Source organism: Globicephala melas, chromosome 20, assembly GCF_963455315.2.
Source record: "Globicephala melas chromosome 20, mGloMel1.2, whole genome shotgun sequence".
NCBI classification, from domain to species: domain Eukaryota; kingdom Metazoa; phylum Chordata; class Mammalia; order Artiodactyla; family Delphinidae; genus Globicephala; species Globicephala melas.
In genome coordinates this window covers 49,309,475-49,330,566 of record NC_083333.1, presented here as the reverse complement: position 1 = coordinate 49,330,566, position 21,092 = coordinate 49,309,475, and the positions used below count along the sequence as shown (strand labels likewise).

The 21,092-nt window shown below is 35.4% G+C and overlaps 1 protein-coding gene and 1 pseudogene across 1 annotated transcript in view; one reads left to right on the top strand and one right to left on the bottom strand.

Annotated features, from left to right (window-relative positions):
* The window catches only part of BRIP1 (BRCA1 interacting DNA helicase 1), a 198,795-nt gene that overhangs the window by 84,944 nt on the left and 92,759 nt on the right, over positions 1–21,092 (top strand). Inside the window, exons 11-14 of the mRNA XM_030881813.2 lie at positions 5,128–5,282; positions 7,735–7,900; positions 8,019–8,159; positions 14,686–14,847. Of these exons, the coding sequence (XP_030737673.1) occupies positions 5,128–5,282; positions 7,735–7,900; positions 8,019–8,159; positions 14,686–14,847 (624 nt within the window). The remainder of the gene's footprint in view (positions 1–5,127; positions 5,283–7,734; positions 7,901–8,018; positions 8,160–14,685; positions 14,848–21,092) is intronic.
* LOC115866365 (protein tyrosine phosphatase type IVA 1 pseudogene) lies at positions 11,869–12,388 on the bottom strand (annotated as a pseudogene).

Here is a 21,092-nt window from a genome sequence, read left to right as displayed (position 1 = left end):
TCTTGTCTTCAAGATTCAGTTTGGCACGGTGCACAGAGACCAAGCTTTCTGCGTCAGAATCACTTTGTCAGTATCCACCAAGTAACTTGGTGGGATTTTGATTGGGACTGCATTAAATCTGTAAATCAATCTGGGAAGAACTGACATCTGAACAATATTGAGTGTTCCTATCCATGAACATGGAGTATCTCTCCATTTATTTGGATCTTTGATTTCTTTTATCAGACTTTTATAGTTTTCCTCATATAGTTTTAAAGAGGTTTTTGAACCAAAAAAGGTAAGAACTGTTGCTAACATGAACTAGCATTATGGGCATATGAGTATTAAAAATATATTTTAATAAGACCGTACTTATAATTTTTGCCCTGAATTTTTAAAGTGCAATGTATCATAAGTAGTTTTTCATATGACACTTTTTGTTTTTTTTGCATAAACTTTTTGCATTCTAAAGACTTTTCATATCAACAGTAAAATGGGTTAAATAAATTGTGGGAAATTCATACAGTAGACTACTGTACAGCAATTTACAAAATGAACCACTGCCACCACAACCATATGAATGAATCTTACAGACATAAAGTTGCATAAGAGAAACCAGCACAAAAGAGTACAAACTGTATGGCTTCATTTTTATGAAATTTAAGAACAGACAAACATAGTTATGCTAATAGAAGTCAGAATACTGGTTACCACTGGTTACCTTACCAGTGCAGGGGTAAGGAGTAGTTTGGGCTAAGATGGGACACAAAGGAACTTTCTGGGATTCGAGGAATGTTTTGAATCCTGATTTAAAATCACACACACAAGTGTGTGCGTGCGTGTGTGTGTGTGTGTGTGTGTATGTGCTTCTGTTTAGTGACCTATACACTTAAGATTAATGCACTCTATAAAAAATGTACAAATAAAATATACGTCAAAAGAAAAAACTTGGAAAATACAGAGAAAGGTACAGAGGAAAAAAAACTCGTAAACTTAAAAACGATTATTATTAACTTTTAGATTTGTGTCTACCTATGTCTTCTTCTATGCATATATTCACTTAACATAAATTTTTGAGATGATACATATTTATTTTTACCTCTTCATTTAGTAATATGAGTACTTCCCTATTTTAATAAAAATTGTTTCACATGATTTTTAGTTGCAGTGTAGCGTTTTTGTGAGTGCATATATTCTAAATTATTTGACTAATCTGGCATTTGAAATACAGGTTGTTGCCAGTTTTCCCAGAATAAGAAAAGGTTCTGATATGAACATCCTTGAAAATATATATTTGTATGTATCTCTGATTGTTTCCTTTATATATGGTAAATATTAATTCTTCGTTGCTTGTTGTATTACATGTATATTCTTGTATCTGTGGTTTGTTTATGGTATTTTTTTATAAGTTTTTAAATTTTAGTGCATTCAAATGTATCATTGTTTTTTCTTTTATGAATTGTGATATTTGAGTTTAAGCAAGCTTTTCTTACACTCTGCACCATTTTCTTCTAAAACTGTTAAAGTTTTTTTTAATAAATGTTTTCAATCAGCCTGGGATTCATTTTTGTTTATGTTGTGAGATATGTAATCCATCTTATTTCCTGTATGGATTTTCTCAGCATCATTACTAAATTATCCATCCATTTCACTCTGATTTGTAATGCCACATCTGCCACATATCTGATTTTCGTTTATGTATAAGCTTATTACTGGACTCTATTGTGCTCTTTGATTCTGTTTATCTAAGTTATCCTATTTATTAATCACTGTAGCATTAGAAAAATGCTGATGCATGGTAGGGCATATCTCCTCACTTGATTTTCCTTTGGAATGATCCTGGCTGTTCTTCGCCTTACTCTGCCATCTGAATTTTAGACTTAGCTTATAAATTTCTATGAACAATTCTGTTGGAATTTTGACTGGAATTGCATTGAATTTATGGATTAATTTAGAAAGAGTTGACTTATTTACAATATGAAGTTTTTCCATTCATGAACAAGATAGAATTCTAATCATTTATTCTCTCTTTCTATATATCTTTCAATAACATTTTATAATTTTTGAAAGTCTTAGGTACTTTTGGTTAATTTATTCCTAAGTTAAAGTTTGTTTCTTTTTCAAATGGTATAATTCAAAAATTGCATTTTCTAATTTTTATCGGTGTATAAGGATGGTAGTTGATTCTTACAATCAACCACTTTGCTGGACTATCCTATAGGTTCATCTATAGATTATTAAATTTTCTATGTAGACAGTCATCCTGTCTATGAATATGACTATTTTCTTTCTTTCCATTTCCTTCACATTTTATTCATTTCTTACTTTGCTAGCTTAAACTTTCCGTACATGGTTCATCACAGTAAAAAGACATCCTAATCTTGTTGCTTACTTTAAAAGGACTGTATTACTAGTATTACAGCATTTAGCAATATGTCTGCTGTATTTTAAAAAAAAATTTTTTTAACAGTTTGAGATACAATTCACATGCCATGAAATTTACCCCTTTAGAGTATACAATTCAGTGGTTTTTCATGTAGTCATAGAGTTGTGCAACTACCACTGCTGTGTAATTTCAGAACATTTTTATCACCTCAGAAAGAAACCTTGTACCCATTAGCAATTAGTCACTCCCATTTCCTCCTACCCCAGATCCTGGAAACCACTAATCTACTTTCTGTTTCTGTGGATCTACCTATTCTGGACATTTTATGTTAATGGAAACACGATATGTGGTGTTTTGTTACTGCCTTTTTTCACTTTGCGTAATGTTCTCAAGGTTCATCTATGTTGTAGGTTCAATCTATCAATACTTCATTCCTTTTTATTACCAAATAATATTGCATTTTATGAATATACTGTATTTTATTTATCCATTATCAGGTGTTTCTACTTTTTGACTGTTATAAACAATGCAGCTATGACCATTCATAGACAGATTTTTGTGTGGACATGTATTTTCAATTCTCTTGGGTATATACTTAAGACTAGAATTGCTGGTCCATATGGTAACTTTATGTTTAACATTTTGAGGAACTGCCAAACTTTTCCAAAGGGGCTGTACCATTTTACAATTCCATCAATAATGTATGAGGATTCTAATTTCTTCCACATCCTCACCAACACTTGTTATTATCTCTTTTTTATTATAATCTTCCCAGGGGGAATGAAGTGGTATCTTCATGTGATTTGATTTTCATTTCCCTAATGACTCATAATGCCAAGCATTGTTTCAACTGCTTATTGTCCATTTATATATCTTCTCTGGAGAAATCTATATTCAAATCCTTTGCCCATTTTGAACTTGTGTTGTCTTTTATTGACTGTAAATTCTTTATGTATTCTGGATATGAACAATGTATTGGATATATGATTTGAAAATACTTTTTCTCATTCCATAGATGCTGTAGGATTTTTAGTTATTTTAAAAATTAGGTTAAGGAAATTTCCTTTGATCTTAAGAAATTCATCATTGTGATTATTAAATTTTTTACAAGTTAATTTTACCACAGTAACATATGAACATAATTTAAAAGTCAATTACTGCTATCAAGAAAAGCATTCATTTGTGCCACTCCTCTGTCCCAATTTTCATTCTCGGTGGCTCTTTTAACTCATAGTGGCTTCCTCTGATGTTTAACCCCAATTTTCTAAATAACATGTGGATTCTGCTACTTTCGAGTTTTCAATTTTTGATATTCTCTATTGACTTCCTATTAAGTATGATGATGATTTAACTCCTTTACACACACACACTTTTCTCTCTCTCTCTCTCTCTCTCACACACACACACACACACACACACTCTCATACTCACCCTCTCTTTTCCTCTCTGTCCCTCCCTTTCTCCTTTTCCTCCCTCCTTCTTTCCCTTTCTTCACTCTCCATTTTCTCAGCATAATTATATTACTATTCAGTGTGCATATCATTATGTATATATATTATCATAGTTTATGATAGTCATCTCATGTAACTTACTTGATTAAATTTTTAATACAACTCTAGGTTTCTATGAAGTAATAATTACCTGTCTGTGTCTATGTGTGTGTTTCCCCATTTGCTTAGTTTTCTATTTGTCTATAAACCCAGCTGTCATTGTTTAGGTAACCTAGCCAGAAGTAGCCTTGGAGTTGTCTCATGATGTAGAATATCATTCAGTCCGTTTGTTTTTACTACAGTGCCTTACCTTCAGGAGTTCAGAAGTTCTGTAGTTTTACAGAGTAAATTGCCAGTAGTCTGCCAGTGTTGGAGAGGAATAGTAGCCTTCCTGTAAGGTGTTTCTCAGGGAACTTGATTTTTTAAAAAGAACAATTTAATACTTGTTTTTCATTAATATCATTAATAATTTGTAGTGCTGAATGTTTTTCCAAGTTCATGTTGTCTTTTTTGTTCTTTGTTTCTTGACGTTTTGTTCAGTAGAGACTAATTTTACTTTTTTAAATGTCTGTTATTTCACAATATATCTGAATATTGAAATTTATCTGTCTTATTTATCTTAACTATTTTCCCATTTTATTTTCATTGAACACACATTTTATTGTCAAACATCAGAGTTGTCACCAGTATCTTTTATTGCTTCAATATTCAGGGTTTTCTCTTTCACAATCTGGGAAAACATACTTTTCTGTTTTATTATTTTGTCTTAATGTCCACACTTCTTTCTGTATTTAAGCTTACGAGCCATGTAAAAACTAATGAGCCAGTTAGCATACATTTTGTATCTAGTGTGTATTCTTTCTTTGAGTTGTTCTTTTACTTTTGTTTGTCACATAGTCATATTATTCTCAGCATCAGAGTACTCCCTGGAAATAATTCAGGCATTTAAGTGGCATATCAAATCTTTTTAAAAACTATTTGGTACATTTTTATTTAGTTCATTGCTTTTCAAAGGCACTGAATAAAACCCTAATCGCCTGAAGAAGTAATGAACCTCCTAAATGTGTAACTTCTTATTTAAATAAGTCTGAAGAGAATTTTAGAATATATGGGAATTCAAAATATATTGTTAGCATTTGTGTATTAATGTTTGACTAAAATTTCAATGTATATTTCATTTGGGTTTTATTACAGTTTTAAGAATTTTGTTTCCCCCCTCTTTCCCTCCCCCTGCCCCTGCCCCGGTACACTTAATATGGTAATTCCTTATAGGGCCATTTTTCTGCTATCCTTCAAAAAGAAGAAAAAGTCTCATCAGTTCATGGTAAAGAGGAGGCAAGAGAAGTACCTATTATTAGTGCTTCAACTCAAATAATGCTCAAAGGACTTTTTATGGTGCTTGACTATCTTTTTAGGCAAAATAGCAGGTAAGTGAAGATAATCTGGTCTGTATTCTTTCTCTTAAAAATATTAGCCTTATTGGGTGCTACCATGTGTTTAATACCTACTGATTTTATATGAGTACATGGAATAGTGATAAACAAGTGGTATAAATATTGCTCTTACTTACTGGCACAGACTCAGTCAATTGATGTTAGTTTTTATTAATGAAAATGAGTATTGAAACCAGTTAATAAATACAGTTAATTAATTCAGCATTAAAGTCCTCTAAGACTAAATTTAAGTTTTCTTTTAAGTATAATCTAGATGTTTCTTCCAGTGTCAGAAAGTCTCTCTTATTGTGTAAATCCTCTATTTAATGAAATGTGGGAAATGAAAAGCAGTCAACTCCCCACACACTACTCCTTAAGTTATAGTACTACCTGGTTCCAGTATTTTTTTAAGTGTTTTTTTATGGTAAAATATACACAATATAAAATTTACCTTTTTTTTTTTGCGATACGTGGGCCTCTCACTGTTGTGGCCTCTCCTGTTGCGGAGCACAGGCTCCGGATGCGCAGGCTCAGTGGCCATGGCTCACGGGCCCAGCCGCTCTGCGGCATGTGGGATCTTCCCGGACCGGGGCACGAACCCGTGTCTCCTGCATCGGCATGCGGACTCTCAACCACTGCGCCACCAGGGAAGCCCAAATTTACCATTTTTAAGTGTACATTTTAATAGCATTAAGTATGTTCACATTGTTGTACAACTACCACCACTGTCAATTTCTAGAACTTTTTCATCATCCCAAACAGGAACTCTATACCCATGGAACAGTATCTTCCATTTCCCTCTCACCACAGCCTTTGGTAACCTCTATCCTACTTTCATCTCTATGGATTTGCCCTTTCTAGGTGTCTCATATAAGTGGAATCATACAATCTAATGTTTTCAAGGTTAATCCATGTAACATATGTCATTCCTTTTTATGGCTGAATAATATTCCATGTGTATATATACCACATTTTGTTTACCCATTCTTACATTGATAGACATTTGTATTGTTTCTAGCTTTTGCGTATTGTGAATCATGCTGCAGTGAACATTGATGTACTAGTATCTGTTTAAGTGCCTGCTTTCAGTTTTTCTGGGTACATACCTAGCAGTAAAATTGCAGGATTATATGGTAATTCTGTATTTAACTTTTTGAGGAGCCAGTGTGCTATTTGTCATAGCAGCTGCACATTCTAGATTCACATAGTTATGCACAAGAGTTCCCAATTTCTCTACATCCTTGCCAATACTTGTTATTTTTTGTTTTTTGGATCATAGCCATCCTAATGGGTATAAAGTGGTATCTCCTTATGGTTTTTTTTTTTTTTAACATCTTTATTGGGGTATAATTGCTTTACAATGGTGTGTTAGTTTCTGCTTTATCTCCTTATGGTTTTGATTTACACTTCCCTAATGACTAGAGATGTTGAGCATCTTTTCATGTGCTTATTGTCCATTTCTATATCTTCATTGGAGAAGTGTCTACTCAAGTCCTTTGTCCATTTTTAAATGGGGTTTTTGTTGTTGAGTTGTAGGAGTTATTCTGCATATTAATCCTTTATCAGATATTTGCTTTACAAATATTTTCTCCCATTCTATGGGTTCTCTTTTCACTCTCTTGATAGTATTCTTCGATGCACAAGTTTTGAAATTTTGATGCAGTCCAATTTATCGATTTTTTTTCTTTTATTGCTTGTGCTTTTGGGATCCATTGAACATAGCCAAATATGATGTCATGAAGATTTTCCCCAATGTTTTCTTCTAAGAGTTTTATAGTTTTTAGCTCCCAGTATTTTTATAAAATTCCCTCCACATAGTGCAGGGTTCCTGACTTGAACTTTGAATTCTGATCTCTCTAAGGGTAAAATTAACAGTCAGTATTACTGTGAGGACATGGTAGAGAATACCAAATTTTATTCTGTTTAAGCTTAGGTGTTTATAGCCTCTTATTGAGAGAAATTATAAGCTGGATGGGATCACGGAGTTCATCTGGTTTAGTACTTTCATTAAAAATAGATGAAGACTGAGATCCACATTTTAAAGGAACTTAAAAATTAGTTTCCTAAAATTTCAGTAAAAATTGTCTTTCTATTTTCTTATGCAATAAAAAAGTTTAACCCACTTTTTAGTTTCTTTAACAGTAATACTGTTAACTATTTTATAACTAATGATGTAACATAGAATGCAAAGAGCTCTGAACTAGGAGTTAGGAGGCTTGCATTTTAATTCTGACTCTGCCATGATTTATGTAATGTTTGAACATAGGGATGGGAAGTGATAAAGGGTGATATTTAAGTGATATCTAACCTCTGTAAGGGGGGACTGACTCTAAGGTTTAATGCCTTATTTCTATCAGGATTACTGAATTTTAGTGGTGTGGGTTGTTGGTGGGGGACAATGTTATCTAAAATTTTCCCATTTAATTACCATTTTATTTTTATTTAGATTTGCAGATGATTATAAAGTCGCTATTCAACAGACTTACTCTTGGATAAATCAGACTGATACTTCAGATAAAAATGGGTTCTTGGTTCTACCAAAAAATAAGAAACGTTTACGACAGAAAGCAGCAGTTCATGTGCTGAATTTTTGGTGCTTAAATCCAGCTGTGGTAAGCTTATCATGCTGTAAATGAGAATACTGTCTTCTTGCTCAATACCAACAATTAGATAAATGTGCTTGACTGTTTTAAAGGTGATTTTTATGTATCTAATGTTGTTTCCTTTTAGGCCTTTTCAGATATTAATGGCAAGGTTTGGACGATTGTTTTGACATCTGGGACATTATCACCAATGAAATCCTTTTCATCAGAACTTGGTGTTACATTTACTATCCAACTGGAGGCTAATCATGTCATTAATAACTCACAGGTTAGGTTTTTTTTGTTGGTGGTGGTTTTTTGAAGGCTCTTAGTCTTTTTACCTCAGTATAATTTATAAACAAATTAAAAGGTAACTGAAGTACTGGCAAACAAATCCTGATAGGAAAGTCAACATTTCAGTTTTAGAATAAAGGAAAATTTGTCAGCTACTTGGTAGTGTCAACAAAAGGAAATACCAATAAATAGCATTCCTTCAACCCAGTGAGTAAAAATATACACTTTCAAGGCAAAGACCGCATTGCAATTTCCTTATTTAAATAAGTTTTAAGTTTTTTAATGAAAATGAAAACAAAAATTCAACTTTTTTTTTTTACTGTAGTTCCTAATAGTTTAGTTATTTGTGTTTTTCTTTTCCATTAGACTATGGTATATCCTTATTCTAATTTTTACATCCTCATCTTTCCACTGCACCTAGATTAATACCTGGTATTAGTTAGCAAGTATTCAGCACGTTTGAATATCTGAAATGAATTAAAAGTATTCTTATGAGTCCTGTAACTTAAGATTTTAATTTTATTATTTATTTATTTATTCATTGTTTGTTTTTATTTTTGGCTGTGTTGGGTCTTCGTTGCTGTCTGTGGGCTTCTCTAGTTGTGGTGAGCGGGGGCTTCTCCATTGAGGTGCACAGGCTTCTCATTGTCATGGCCTCTGTTGTTGTGGAACATGGGCTCTAGGCGCACAAGCTTCAGTAGTTGTGGCTGTGGGCTCTAGAGCACAGGCTCAGTAGTTGTGGCGCACGGGCTTAGTTGCTCTGAGGCATGTGGGATCTTCCCGGGCCGGGGCTCTAACCTGTGTGCCTTGCATTGGCAGGCAGATTCTTAACCACTGCGCCACGAGGGAAGCCCAGATTTTAATTTTTTATAACAATACCATGTAAATGTTACTTTAATTTTCCTAAGAATGTTTGAATTGTCATTTGTCAGTCTGCCTTCTATTTCTTTTTAGGAAGTAATTTAAAGTGGTTAGCTACATGCTTAATACCACCTGTGGGCCTAATATAATTCTAGTTCTTTATAAAGAGCTATAGTTTTCAACTAAGAAGTATTTTTGGAAATTACTGGCATTTAGTAGGTGAGAGCCTTATGCTAAACTCCTATATAACCAAGGATTGTGCTTTCCAAAATCCAGAATGCTCCTGTATAGAAACATTGCTATAAGCAGTAGCAAAGGAAAAATATATGTTGCACATTTTCAAGATATTTCCTTAGAGGTTCAAATAAATATGGGAAGTTATTAGTAAATTCAGCATATATTTTTTCAAAAGAATGTTATTATAGGTTCTGTGTTCTCAATCTACTGCACAAAAGCCCGTTTAACCTGTAATGTCACTAAATAATAATTAACAATAATAATAATGCTAGTTCAGCTGGATTCTGTTACATTTCCGCCAACTTTTAAAAAGTTTTTTATTTTAATTGTGGTAAAAAACACATGCCATAAAATTTGCCATCTTAACCATTTTTAAGTGTATAGTTCAGTTTTGTTAAGTATATTCACACTGTTGTATATAACCAATCTCTAGAGCTTTTTCATATAGCAACACTGAAATTCTATTCTTAAACAACAATTCTCCATTCCCCCCTCCTCTCAGCCCCTGGTAACCACCATTACACTTTTTGTTTTTATGAATTTGACTATTCTAAATACTCATGTAAGTGGAATCACAAGGTTTTTTGTGATTAGTTTATTTCGCTTAGCCTGGTGTCTTCAAGGTTCATCCTTGTAACATGAATCAGAATTTCCTTCCTTTTTAAGGCTTAGTAATATTCCAGTTGTGTGTGTGTGTGTGTGTGTGTGTATCACATTTTGTTTGGTCATTCATTCCTTGATCACCCCAAATTTTTACTTAAAAAATTATAACTTGAAAAATGGAAAAAATAGTATTAATATAGTGAATATCTTTATACCCTTAACCTAGATTCATCAGTTTTTAACATTTTGCATCTGTATATATATGAGACAAAGGAAGAGAAGAGTAATATTGCAAAATGTTGATGATTACATTAATTTTGGTTATGGTATTAGAAAGTAATTTGTAGACATAGTGACATCTTGCCCTTAATTAGTTTAGCATGTTTCTCCTAAGAACAAGTACATAATCTTGCATAACCACAGTATCATGATCATATCCAAGCAATTTAATATTGATACAATAGAATCTATATTTTTCCAGATATTCCCAATGTGTCTTTTTTGTATATTTTTTGTGTATTTTTTGATGATAAATGCATTTCACCATTTATTTAATGTTTAAGCTCTCACACTAGATTTTTACAAGCTGGTGAACACTGACAAATTATTTCTCCCACAGAACTATAACCACATGTTCCGGGACAGTATAAATATATGGTTGAGCTAACGTTAATACTCATCACCATTTTATCTATTACATAATAAAACAAATTGTCAAGTATCCACATATTAAGTTACACAGCTCAAAAGACATAAAACATTAAATGCTCAATTCATTAGCAGAAACCCACTTTTTTTTTTGGCAAGAGAGGTTGGGAATCACACTTCAAACCAAAATAAGTTGGTAAACAACTTCAGATAAGTTTGAAAAAAAATTACAAGAATTTCAGAAATTTTATGATTAAGAATTGTTTTAGCTACAATAACAAAGTATTTCTACCTTTTAAAAACATATTTATAAATTAAAATACATATTCTACATGTTCTTCACAAGACAAAGGCAACATTTTACTAAAAATACTTAATAGCCCCCTCCCATTCTTTTTTCAGGCCCTCCCTGTAAGTTACACCCCAAAGTGCAAACATTAAAATTAACTGTAAGGCTTTTTTGTCTGGAGACATTAAAGGCATGTGCTTCCGTACAATGTAGATTTTCTATAACAGCACAAAATGAGTTTTATAGAAAGACATTAAATAATCACTGTAAGACTTGGTTAATTAAAAAAAAAAGAGCAAATCTTATGTATACTGGTATGAATGTAGAAGATGTAAACATATCGTGAGCAAATAACCTCATAGGCCCTACTTTCTATGTTGGAAATGCTGGAAGGAATAAACCACATAAGGTCCAGAGTTTTCATATTCCTGGGATTTTAGTTCTATATCATACTAAAAATATACAAGAACTGTGCTGGGTATTTTGGCACCTAGTCTTTCTAAATTTCTTATATATTGATAAGATTCTGGCATGGAAACAGATTTAAAGACATGACTCAGTACTGCATGATTTCAGGAAAGGTAATTTGGTACAAATGATAAGCACATTTTATTTTTTATTTATTATTTTTTTTTGCGGTACGCGGGCCTCTCACTGTTGTGGCCTCTCCCGTTGTGGAGCACAGGCTCCGGACGCGCAGGCTCAGCAGCCATGGCTCACGGGCCCAGCCGCTCCGCGGCATGTGGGATCTTCCCGGACCGGGGCACGAACCCGTGTCCCCTGCATCGGCAGGCGGACTCTCAACCACTGTGCCACCAGGGAAGCCCGATAAGCACATTTTAAATGCTGAACAGAAAGAATCCTTTGCTAAGTGGCTAAGTAGGTTGATCATAGCCCAAACATAGAGGTTGCAATTCTGCCAGGCTTGTGACCTGGTAAAACTGCTTTTCGACACTCCTATGGAAGTTTCATCAGACTTTACCAAGCCAACGTGCTGGCTAACATGTATGACAGATTCTGTCTGTCTAGGTTCCACTTCTAAGCAATGGCATCAGGCACCCCAGTTTTATTGAATGCAACAATTGTTTCTATGACCATTGGAGTCTTTGAAGCGCAGCCACATTTTAGGACAATACTTCTCCAAATAGAAAAGTTGCTTGCTGTTAAAAGCTCCATGCCGCTTTTGTCTTATGAACTGTACTGCATCTTCATATTTCATTCCACCTTCAATTAATGCTAGGACGACAAGCAATGGACCTCTCCCAAGGCCTGCAACACAATGAAAGGCAGTACAACAACCAGGGTCTTCATGAAACTTAATTTTCACAAGACTTAACCAGTCATCAACCATCTGGTTACATGGTGGTACACCATCATCAAAAGGCCAATCGAGAACATGGATGCCTTCTTTCTCTACAAGAGTAGTGTCATAAGTTGCTTCACATACTCTTACTATTGTGGTAACCATACTTCTTAAGTTCCTCTATAAATTTGTTTAAGGTTGCATTAGTTGGATTGTGTGTAATGAGAAATCTCACGTTCTTGTAAGTGACTTCCACAGGAGCTGAGCGGTTCATTCGAGCCATGTTAATTTAGTTAAAAAACACTCAATAGGCTTATGAAAGAATTTTAAAAATTGAATACAGAAATGATGCAAATAAACTGAGTCTACTTCAATATACTGCACTTGAAATTCTCAGTGCTTTCGAGTGTGAAGTTGGGAGTAATGGGAAATGAAATGAACCTCCTGACAAGAAGCAGCAATTCTTCAATCCAGTAATACTGAGGTAGTAGAAAAGGAGTTCACTGAGGTTTACCCCATCCAGGTCAGAACTCTTGTAAAAAATGCTCTGTGGATTTCAATTCAACACTTCTGTGTCCAGGTTAGCCACTCTTATGGGGGCTTCTTGGTGGAGTAGTAATGAATTTCTACAGTTCACTTGTCTGCATAGAGGTTGTGCTGTGCCTGGCAGTAGTCTCCACTGCCATTCAGAAACTCCATAAATGTGTGACCAAGAACACCACAGAACTGCCTCTCTCTAGCCTGTTCTCTTGGCATAGGTTTGGTTATCCCAAGAAAGGTCCACTCTTGTACCTTCACTCTCAGGGCACCGAATGCTCCCAATGTGTCTTTTATACCTGTTTATTTTTCTTATTCTTGATTCAGGATCCAGTCAAGTATTATATATTGCATTTGGTTTTCAAGTCTCTTTAGTTTTTTTTTTTTCTTATTTTAAACTGAAGTATAGTTGATTTACAGTATTAGTTTCAGGTGTACAACATAGTGATTCAAAGTTTTTATAGATTATTAAAACGCCATTTAAAGTTTATACTCCATTTAAAGTTATAAAATATTGGCTATTATCCCTATGCGGTACAATATATCCTTGTAGCTTATTTATTTTATACATAGTAGTTTGTACCTCTTAATTCGCTACCCCTATCTTGCCCTTCCCCCCACTAGTAACCACTAGTTTGTTTTATTTGGGAATGTTTTCTGTTTTGTTATATTCATTTGTGTTGTAATTTTTAGATTCCACATGTAAGTGATAACATACAGTATTTGTCTTTCTCTGTCTGACTTATTTCACTTAGCCTAATACCCTCCAGGTCCATCCACATTGTTGCAAATGGCAAGATTTTGTTCTTTTTTATGGCTGAGTACTCTTCCAGTGTGTGTGTGTGTGTGTGTGTGTGTGTGTGTGTGTGTGTATACCACATCTTCTTTATCTGTTCATCTGTGATGGACATTTAGGTTGCTTCCATATCTTTAACTATTGGAAATAACACTACTATGAATATTGGGGTACATGTATCTTTTCAAATTAGTGTTTTTGTTTTCTTCAGATATACTCCCAGAATTGGAATTGCTGGATCATATGGTAGTTCTATTTTTAGTTTTTTGAGGAACCTCCATACAGTTTTCCATAGTGGCTGCACCAGTTCATGCCTCTTTAGTAGTTAAAATAGTTTCCTTGCCCTTTTTTTCTGTCTTTCATGACATTTTTAAAGAATTCAAGTCACCAGTTGTCCTTAGGAGTATTTTATAATCTGGAATTTTCTGATTGTTTTCTCATGATAAGATTCAAGTTAAAGTGTTTGGTAAGAATACTATATAAGTGATATTGTTGCTTCCCATTGTATCATATCAAGAAACACATACTATCAGTTTGTCTTATTACTAGTTGATCATTTGGTTTAAAGTTGATTAAACTGGTATCCATCAGATGTCATCTTGCAAATGTACCTCAATCTTGTATATCATTTCCAAATATAAGACTATTACATTTTTCAACAATCTGAAGTGTTTACATTGTCTTTAGAATACTAATAAAATTTGTACTTTCTCTTAGTCAAATTAACTATACTAAGGCTAGACCTATGTGAATGTAGAGGAATTGCACATAACTGTAACATTTGGTGGGTCTGATTTTCTGACTATAGATCTTTGAGCATCAGGGAATTTGTGAAACAGTAGTTCCTGTCATAATTGAATCTTAGAGACTTAACTATAGCAGATCGTACCAGTCCTCATTTTGGATTCATTTCTGATTTATTCATTTCATTTGTTCCTATCATCTAACAAAATGTTGTTACCTGCTTAATTTTGTAAAGCTGTTGAGGAAATACATAAATATAACCTGTTTTTCTTTCATCCTAAGAGAATTCAGTGGTCTGCCTAAAGTAAAACTTTCATAAATTAAATCTATATATAATTAATTAAAGGTAATAGGAAAAACCCCCAACAATTTAAAAGTAAATTTTCTCTAAACTCATTGCTTGATCTTTTTTTGACATACACGTAATTAAGGCTCCCAAATTAAATGCTAATTTGCCTGCCTCATTTAAGCATAACTCTAATACTGACATATTTATATTCTAGGTTTGGGTTGGCACCATTGGGTCAGGCCCCAAGGGTCGCAGTCTCTGTGCTACCTTCCAGCACACGGAAACATTTGAGTTCCAGGATGAAGTGGGAGCACTTGTGTTATCTGTGTGCCAGACTGTGAGCCAAGGAATTTTGTGTTTCCTGCCATCTTACAAGGTAAAGGAATATTTATTTTTTCTTTTGCCTTTAAAAGATCATGTGGCGTAACCACCACAAGCAACAGGGGAATTACAGTTTCCTAAACTTCATATATTATTTTACTTGTTTACTAAGATGCTGCCTGATGGTTCTACCACAGATTTTTATTCTTAGAGGCAGGTTGATATTTTCATGGTTAAAGGAAAAAACATTGTTTTCACTTTGATAAATTATACTATTTGAATGTTTCAGTAATCTGAATAAGACTTTCTTTGTTGCCCATCTTTTTTTTTTGGAGTATAATTGCTTTACAATGTTGTGTTAGTTTCTGCTGTACAGTGAAGAGAATCAGCTATATGTATACATATATCCCCTCCCTCTTTGACCTCCCTCCCACCCACTTCCCCCCATCCCACCCATCTAGGTCATCTCAGAGCATGGAGTTGAGCTCCCTGTGCTATACCGGAGGTTCTCACTAGCTATCTATTAGGTTGGCCCAACCCAATATTTTACACCTGGTAGTGTATTTATGTCAAACCTAGTCTCCCAATTCATCCCACCCTCGCTTTCCCTCCCTGTGTCCACATGTCCATTCTCGACGTCTACGTCTCTATTCCTGCCCTCGAACTAGGTTCATCTGTACCATTTTCCTAGATTCCACATACATGCATTAATATATGATATTTGTTTTTCTCTTTCTGACTTACTTCACTCTGTATGACAAACTCTAGGTCCATACACATCTCTACAAATGACCCAGTTTCGTTCCTTTTTATGGCTGAGTAATATTCCATTATATATATGTACCACATCTTCTTTATCCATTCATTTTTCAATGGAAATTTAAGTTGTTTCCATGTCCTGGCTATTGTAAATAGTGCTGCAGTGAACATTGGGGTACATGTGACTTTTTGAATTATGGTTTTCTCAGAGTATATGCCCAGCTGTGGGATTGCTGGGTCATATGGTACTTCTATTTTTAGTTTTTAAAGGAAACTTCATACTGTTCTCCATAGAGGTTGTATCAGTTACATTCCCACCAACAGTGCAAGAAGGTTCCCTTTTCTCCTCACTGTCTCCAGCATTTACTGTTTGTAAATTTTTTTTTTTTTTGTAGATTTTTTGATGATGGCCATTCTGACCTGTGTGAGGTGATACCTCACTGTAGTTTTGATTTGCATTTCTCTACTAATTAGTGATGTTGAGCATCTTTTCATGTGCCTCTTGGCCATCTGTATGTCTTCTTTGGAGAAATGTCTATTTAGGTCGTCCTTCCATTTTTTTTTTTTTTTTTTTTTGCGGTACACAGGCCTCTCACTGTTGTGGCCTCTCCCGTTGTGGAGCACAGGCTCCAGACGCACAGGCTCAGCGGCCATGGCTCACGGGCCCAGCCGCTCCGCGGCAAGTGGGACCTTCCCGGACCGGGGCACGAACCTGTGTCCCCTGCATTGGCAGGCGGACTCTCAACCACTGTGCCACCAGGGAAGCCTGTTGTCCTTCCATTTTTTGATTGGGTTGTTTGTTTTTTGATATTGAGCTGCATGAGCTATTTGTATATTTTGGAGATTAATCCTTTGTCCGTTGCTTCGTTTGCAAATATTTTCTCCCATTCTGAGGGTTGTCTTTCCATGTTGTTTATGGTTTCCTTTGCTGTGCAAAAGCTTTGAAGTTTAATTAGGTCCCATTTGCTTACTTTTTGTTTTTATTTTCATTACTCTGGGAGGTGGATTTAAAAAGATCTTGCTATGATTTATGTCATAGAGTGTTCTTCCTACGTTTTCCCCTAAGAGTTTTGTAGTGACTGGTCTTACATTTAGGTCTTTAATCCATTTTGAGTTTATTTTTGTGTATGGTGCTAGGCAGTGTTCTAATTTCATTCTTTTACCTATAGCTGTCCTGTTTTCCCAGCACCACTTATTGAAGAGGCTGTCTTTTCTGCATTTTATGTCCTTGCCTCCTTTGTCATAGATTAGGTTACCATAGGCACTTGCTTTTATCTCTGAGCTTTCTATCCTGTACCATTGATCTATATTTCTGTTTCTGTGCCAATACCGTACTGTATTGATTACTGTAGCTTTGTAGTATAGTCTGAAGACAGGAAGCCTAATTCCTCCATCTCCGTTTTTCTCTCTCAAGATTGCTTTGGCTATTCGGGATCTTTTGTGTTTCCATACAAATTGTAAAATTTTTTGTTCTAATTCTGTAAAAAATGCTCTGGGTCGTATAGTCATTTGCACAGTATTGATTCTTCCAATCCAAGAACATGGTATACCTCTCCATCTGTTTGTGTCATCTTTGATTTCTTTCATCAGTGTTTTATAGTTTTCTGAGTACAGGTCTTTTGCCTCCTTAGGTAGGTTTATTCCTAGGTATTTTATTCTTTTTGTTGCAATCTTAAATAGGATTGTTTCCTTAATTTCTCTTTCTGATCTTTCGTTGTTAGTCTATAGGAATACAAAAGATTTCTGTGCATTAACTTGGTATCCCTCAACTTTACTAAATTCATTGATTAGCTCTAGTAGTTTTCTGGTGGTATCTTTAGGGTTTTCTATGTATAGTATCATATCATCTGCAAACAGTGACAGTTTTACTTCTTTTCCAATCTGGATTCCTTTTATTTCCTTTTCTTCTCTGATTGCCATGGCTAGGACTTCCAAAACTATGTTGACTAATAGTGGTGAGAGTAGACATCTTTGTCTTGTTCCTGATCTTAGAGGAAATGCTTTCAATTTTTCATCATTGAGAATGATGTTTACTGAGTTTGTTGTATATGGCCTTTATTATGTTGAGGTAGGTTCCCTCTTAGCCCACTTTCTGGAGAGTTTTTATCATAAATGGGTGTTGAATTTTCTCAAAAGCTTTTCTGCATCTATTGAGATGATCATATGGTTTTTATTCTTTAATTTGTTACTATGGTGTATCACGTCGATTGATTTGCATATATTGAAAATCCTTACATCTCTGGGATAAATCCCACTTGATCATGGTGTATGATCCTTTTAATGTGTTGTTGGATTCGGTTTGCTAGTATTTTGTTGAGGATTTTTGCGTCTATGTTCATCAGTGATATTGGTCTGTAATTTTCTTTTTTTGTGATATTTTTGTCTGGTTTAGTATCAGGGTGATGGTGGCCTCGTAGAACGAGTTTGAGAGTATTCCTCCTGCTGAAATTTTTTAGAAGAGTTTAAGAAGGATAGGTGTTAGGTCTTCTCTAAATGTTTGATAGAATTCACCTGTGAAGCCATCTGGTCCTGGACTTTTGTTTGTTGGAAGATTTTTAATTACAATTTCAATTTCATTACTTGTGATTTGTCTGTTTATATTTTCTAATTCTTCCTGGTGCAGTCTTGGAACGTTGTAACTTTCCAAGAATTTGTCCATTTCTTCCAGGTTGTCCATTTTATTGTCATATAGTTGCTTGTAATAGTCTCTTATAATCCTTTGTATTTCTGCAGTGTCAGTTGTAATTTCTCCTTTTTCATTTCTGATTGTATTGATTTGAGTCCTCTCCCTTTTCTCTTGATGAGTCTTGCTAAAGGTTTATCAATTTTGTTTAATTTCTCAAAGAGCCGACTTTTAGTTTTATGTAATTCCTCTTTGATTTCTTCAGTGATCTCTTGGTTATTTAGCAGTGCACTGTTTAGTCTCCATGTATTTATGGGTTTTTTTTTTTTCCTGTGGTTGATTTCTAATCTCAGTGTCGTGGTCAGAAAAGATGCTTGATCCAATTTCAGTTTTCTTAAATTTTCCAAGGCTTGATCTGTCCAACATGTGATCTATCCTAGAGAATGTTCCGTGTGCTCTTGAGAAGAAAGTGTATTCTGCCACTTTCAGGTCGAATATCCTATCAATATCAATTAAGTCTATCTGGTCTGTTGTGTCATTTAAAGCTTGTGTTTCCTTATTTATTTTCTGTCTGGATGATCTGTCCATTGGTGTAAGTGGGGTGTTAAAGTCCGCTACTATTACTGTGTTACTGTCAATTTCCCCTTTTATGGCTGTTAGCATTTGCCTTATGTATTGAGGTGCTCCTATGTTGGGTGCATAAATATTTATAATTGTTATACCTTCTTCTTGGTTTGATCCCTTAATCATTATGTAGTGCCCTTCCTTATCTTTTGTAAGTCTTTATTTTAAAGTCTATTTTATCTAATTTGCAGTATTGCAAACTATCTGCAGTATTGCTACTGCAGCTTTCTTTTAATTTACAGTTGCATGGAATATCTTTTTCCATCCCGTCACATTCAGTCGGTATGTATCCCTAGGTCTGAAGTGGGTCTCTTGTAAGACAGCATATATATGAGTCTTGTTTCTGTATCCATTCAGCCAGTTTGTGTCTTTTGGTTGGACATTTAATCCATTTACATTCAAGGTAGTTATCGATATGTATGTTCCTATTACCATTTTCTTAATTGTTTTGGGTTTCTTTTTGTGGGTCTTTTCCTTCTCTTGTGTTTCCCACCTAGAGAAGTTCCTTTAGCATTTGCTGTAAAGCTGGTTTGGGGGTGCCGAATTCTCTCAGCTTTTGTTTGTTTGTGAAGGTTTTGATTTCTCCATTGAATCTGAATGAGATCCTTGCTGGGTAGAGTAATCTTGGTTGCAGGCGTTTCCCTTTCATCACTTTAAATATGTCCTACTACTCCCTTCTGGCCTGCAGAGTTTCTGCTGAAAAATCAGCTGATAACCTTATGGGGATTCCCTTGTATGTTATTTGTTGCTTTTTCCTTACTGCTTTTAATATTTTTTCTTTGAATTTAATTTTTATTAGTTTGATTATTATGTTTCTTGTTGTGTTTCTACTTGGGTTTATCCTGCCTGGGACTCTCTGTGCTTCCTGGACTTGAGTGGCTATTTTCTTTCCCATGTTAGGGAAGTTTTCAACCATAATCTCTTCAGATATTTTCTCGGACCCTTTGTCTTTCTTCTCTTCTTCTGGGACCCCTAGGATTCGAATGTTGGTGTGTTTAATGTTGTCCTAGAGGTCTCTGAGACCATCCTCATTTCTTTTCATTCTTTTTTCTTTTTTCTGCTCCTCGGCAGTTATTTCCACCGTTCCGTCTTCCAGCTCACTTATTCGTTCTTCAGCCTCAGTTATTCTGCTATTGATTCCTTCTAGGGTATTTTTCATTTCAGTTATTGTGTTGTTCATCATTGTTTGTTCTTTAGTTCTTCTCGGACCTTGTTAAACATTTCTTGTATTTTCTCGATCCATGCCTCCATTCTATTTCCAAGATACTGGATCATTTTTACTATCATTACTCTGAATTCTTTTTCAGGTAGGTTGCCTATTTCCTCTTAATTTATTTGGTCTTGTAGGTTTTTATCTTGCTCCTTCATCTGTTAACATATTGTTTTGTCATCTCATTTTTCTTGATGGGTGGGGCTGTGTTCCTGTCTTACTGGTTGGTCTGAGTCATCCAGCCCTGGAGTTTGCAGTTAGTTTGGTAGAGCTGGGTCTTGGAGCCAAGATGAGGACCTCTGGGAGACCTCACTCTGATTAATATTCCCTGGGGTCTGAGGTTCCCTGTTAGTCCAGCTGTTTGGACTCAAAGCTCCCATCACAGGAGCTCAGGCCTGACTCCTGCCCTGGAACCAAGATTCTGCAAGTTGCACAGCACAGAAAAAAAAAAAAAGGAGCTGAACAATAAGAAAGAATAAAAAATAAAATAAAATTGGAAAAGTTAAAAATGTACTAGAAAAAATTAAGATATAAATGAAACAACAATAACTAGCCAAAACAGAACCACAACAGGAAAAATAAAAAGGGTGGCCAGAAAATGCTTTGGCTGTTGGGAAGCGGAGTTTAGGCGGAGGTGGGGCCTAGGCTCAGGACCAGTGTGGCTAGAAAAGGTCCTGGGGGTTGGTGGCGGGACTTGGACTCAGCACAGCTGGAGGGGGCCTCAGAGGGTGGAGGTTCAGGCCCAGGACCCCAGCAGGCTTCTTGGGGTCCGAGTGGGTAGGGGCCCCATTCCATTCCAGTCCTCTGATCTCTCAAAGGTCTCTCAAAGGTCTCTCACCACCCCTGCTGATCTCCTCACTGTGAGTGGGCCCTTCCTAGCGTGGGAACCTTTCCCCTGCCCCAGCCACCCCTCAGGGGCACTGGTCTGGTCTCGCCTGCACTTCACCCCCTCCCTCCCCCCGTGTCGCACCTGGTTGCCTGGGGGTTCCTCCCATCCCCTTAGGTTTCTGAGGTCCCCCACCAGTGCCTGGTATGTGCCCTAGTTATGAGGAGATGTAAACTCTGCATCCTCCTACTCTGCCAT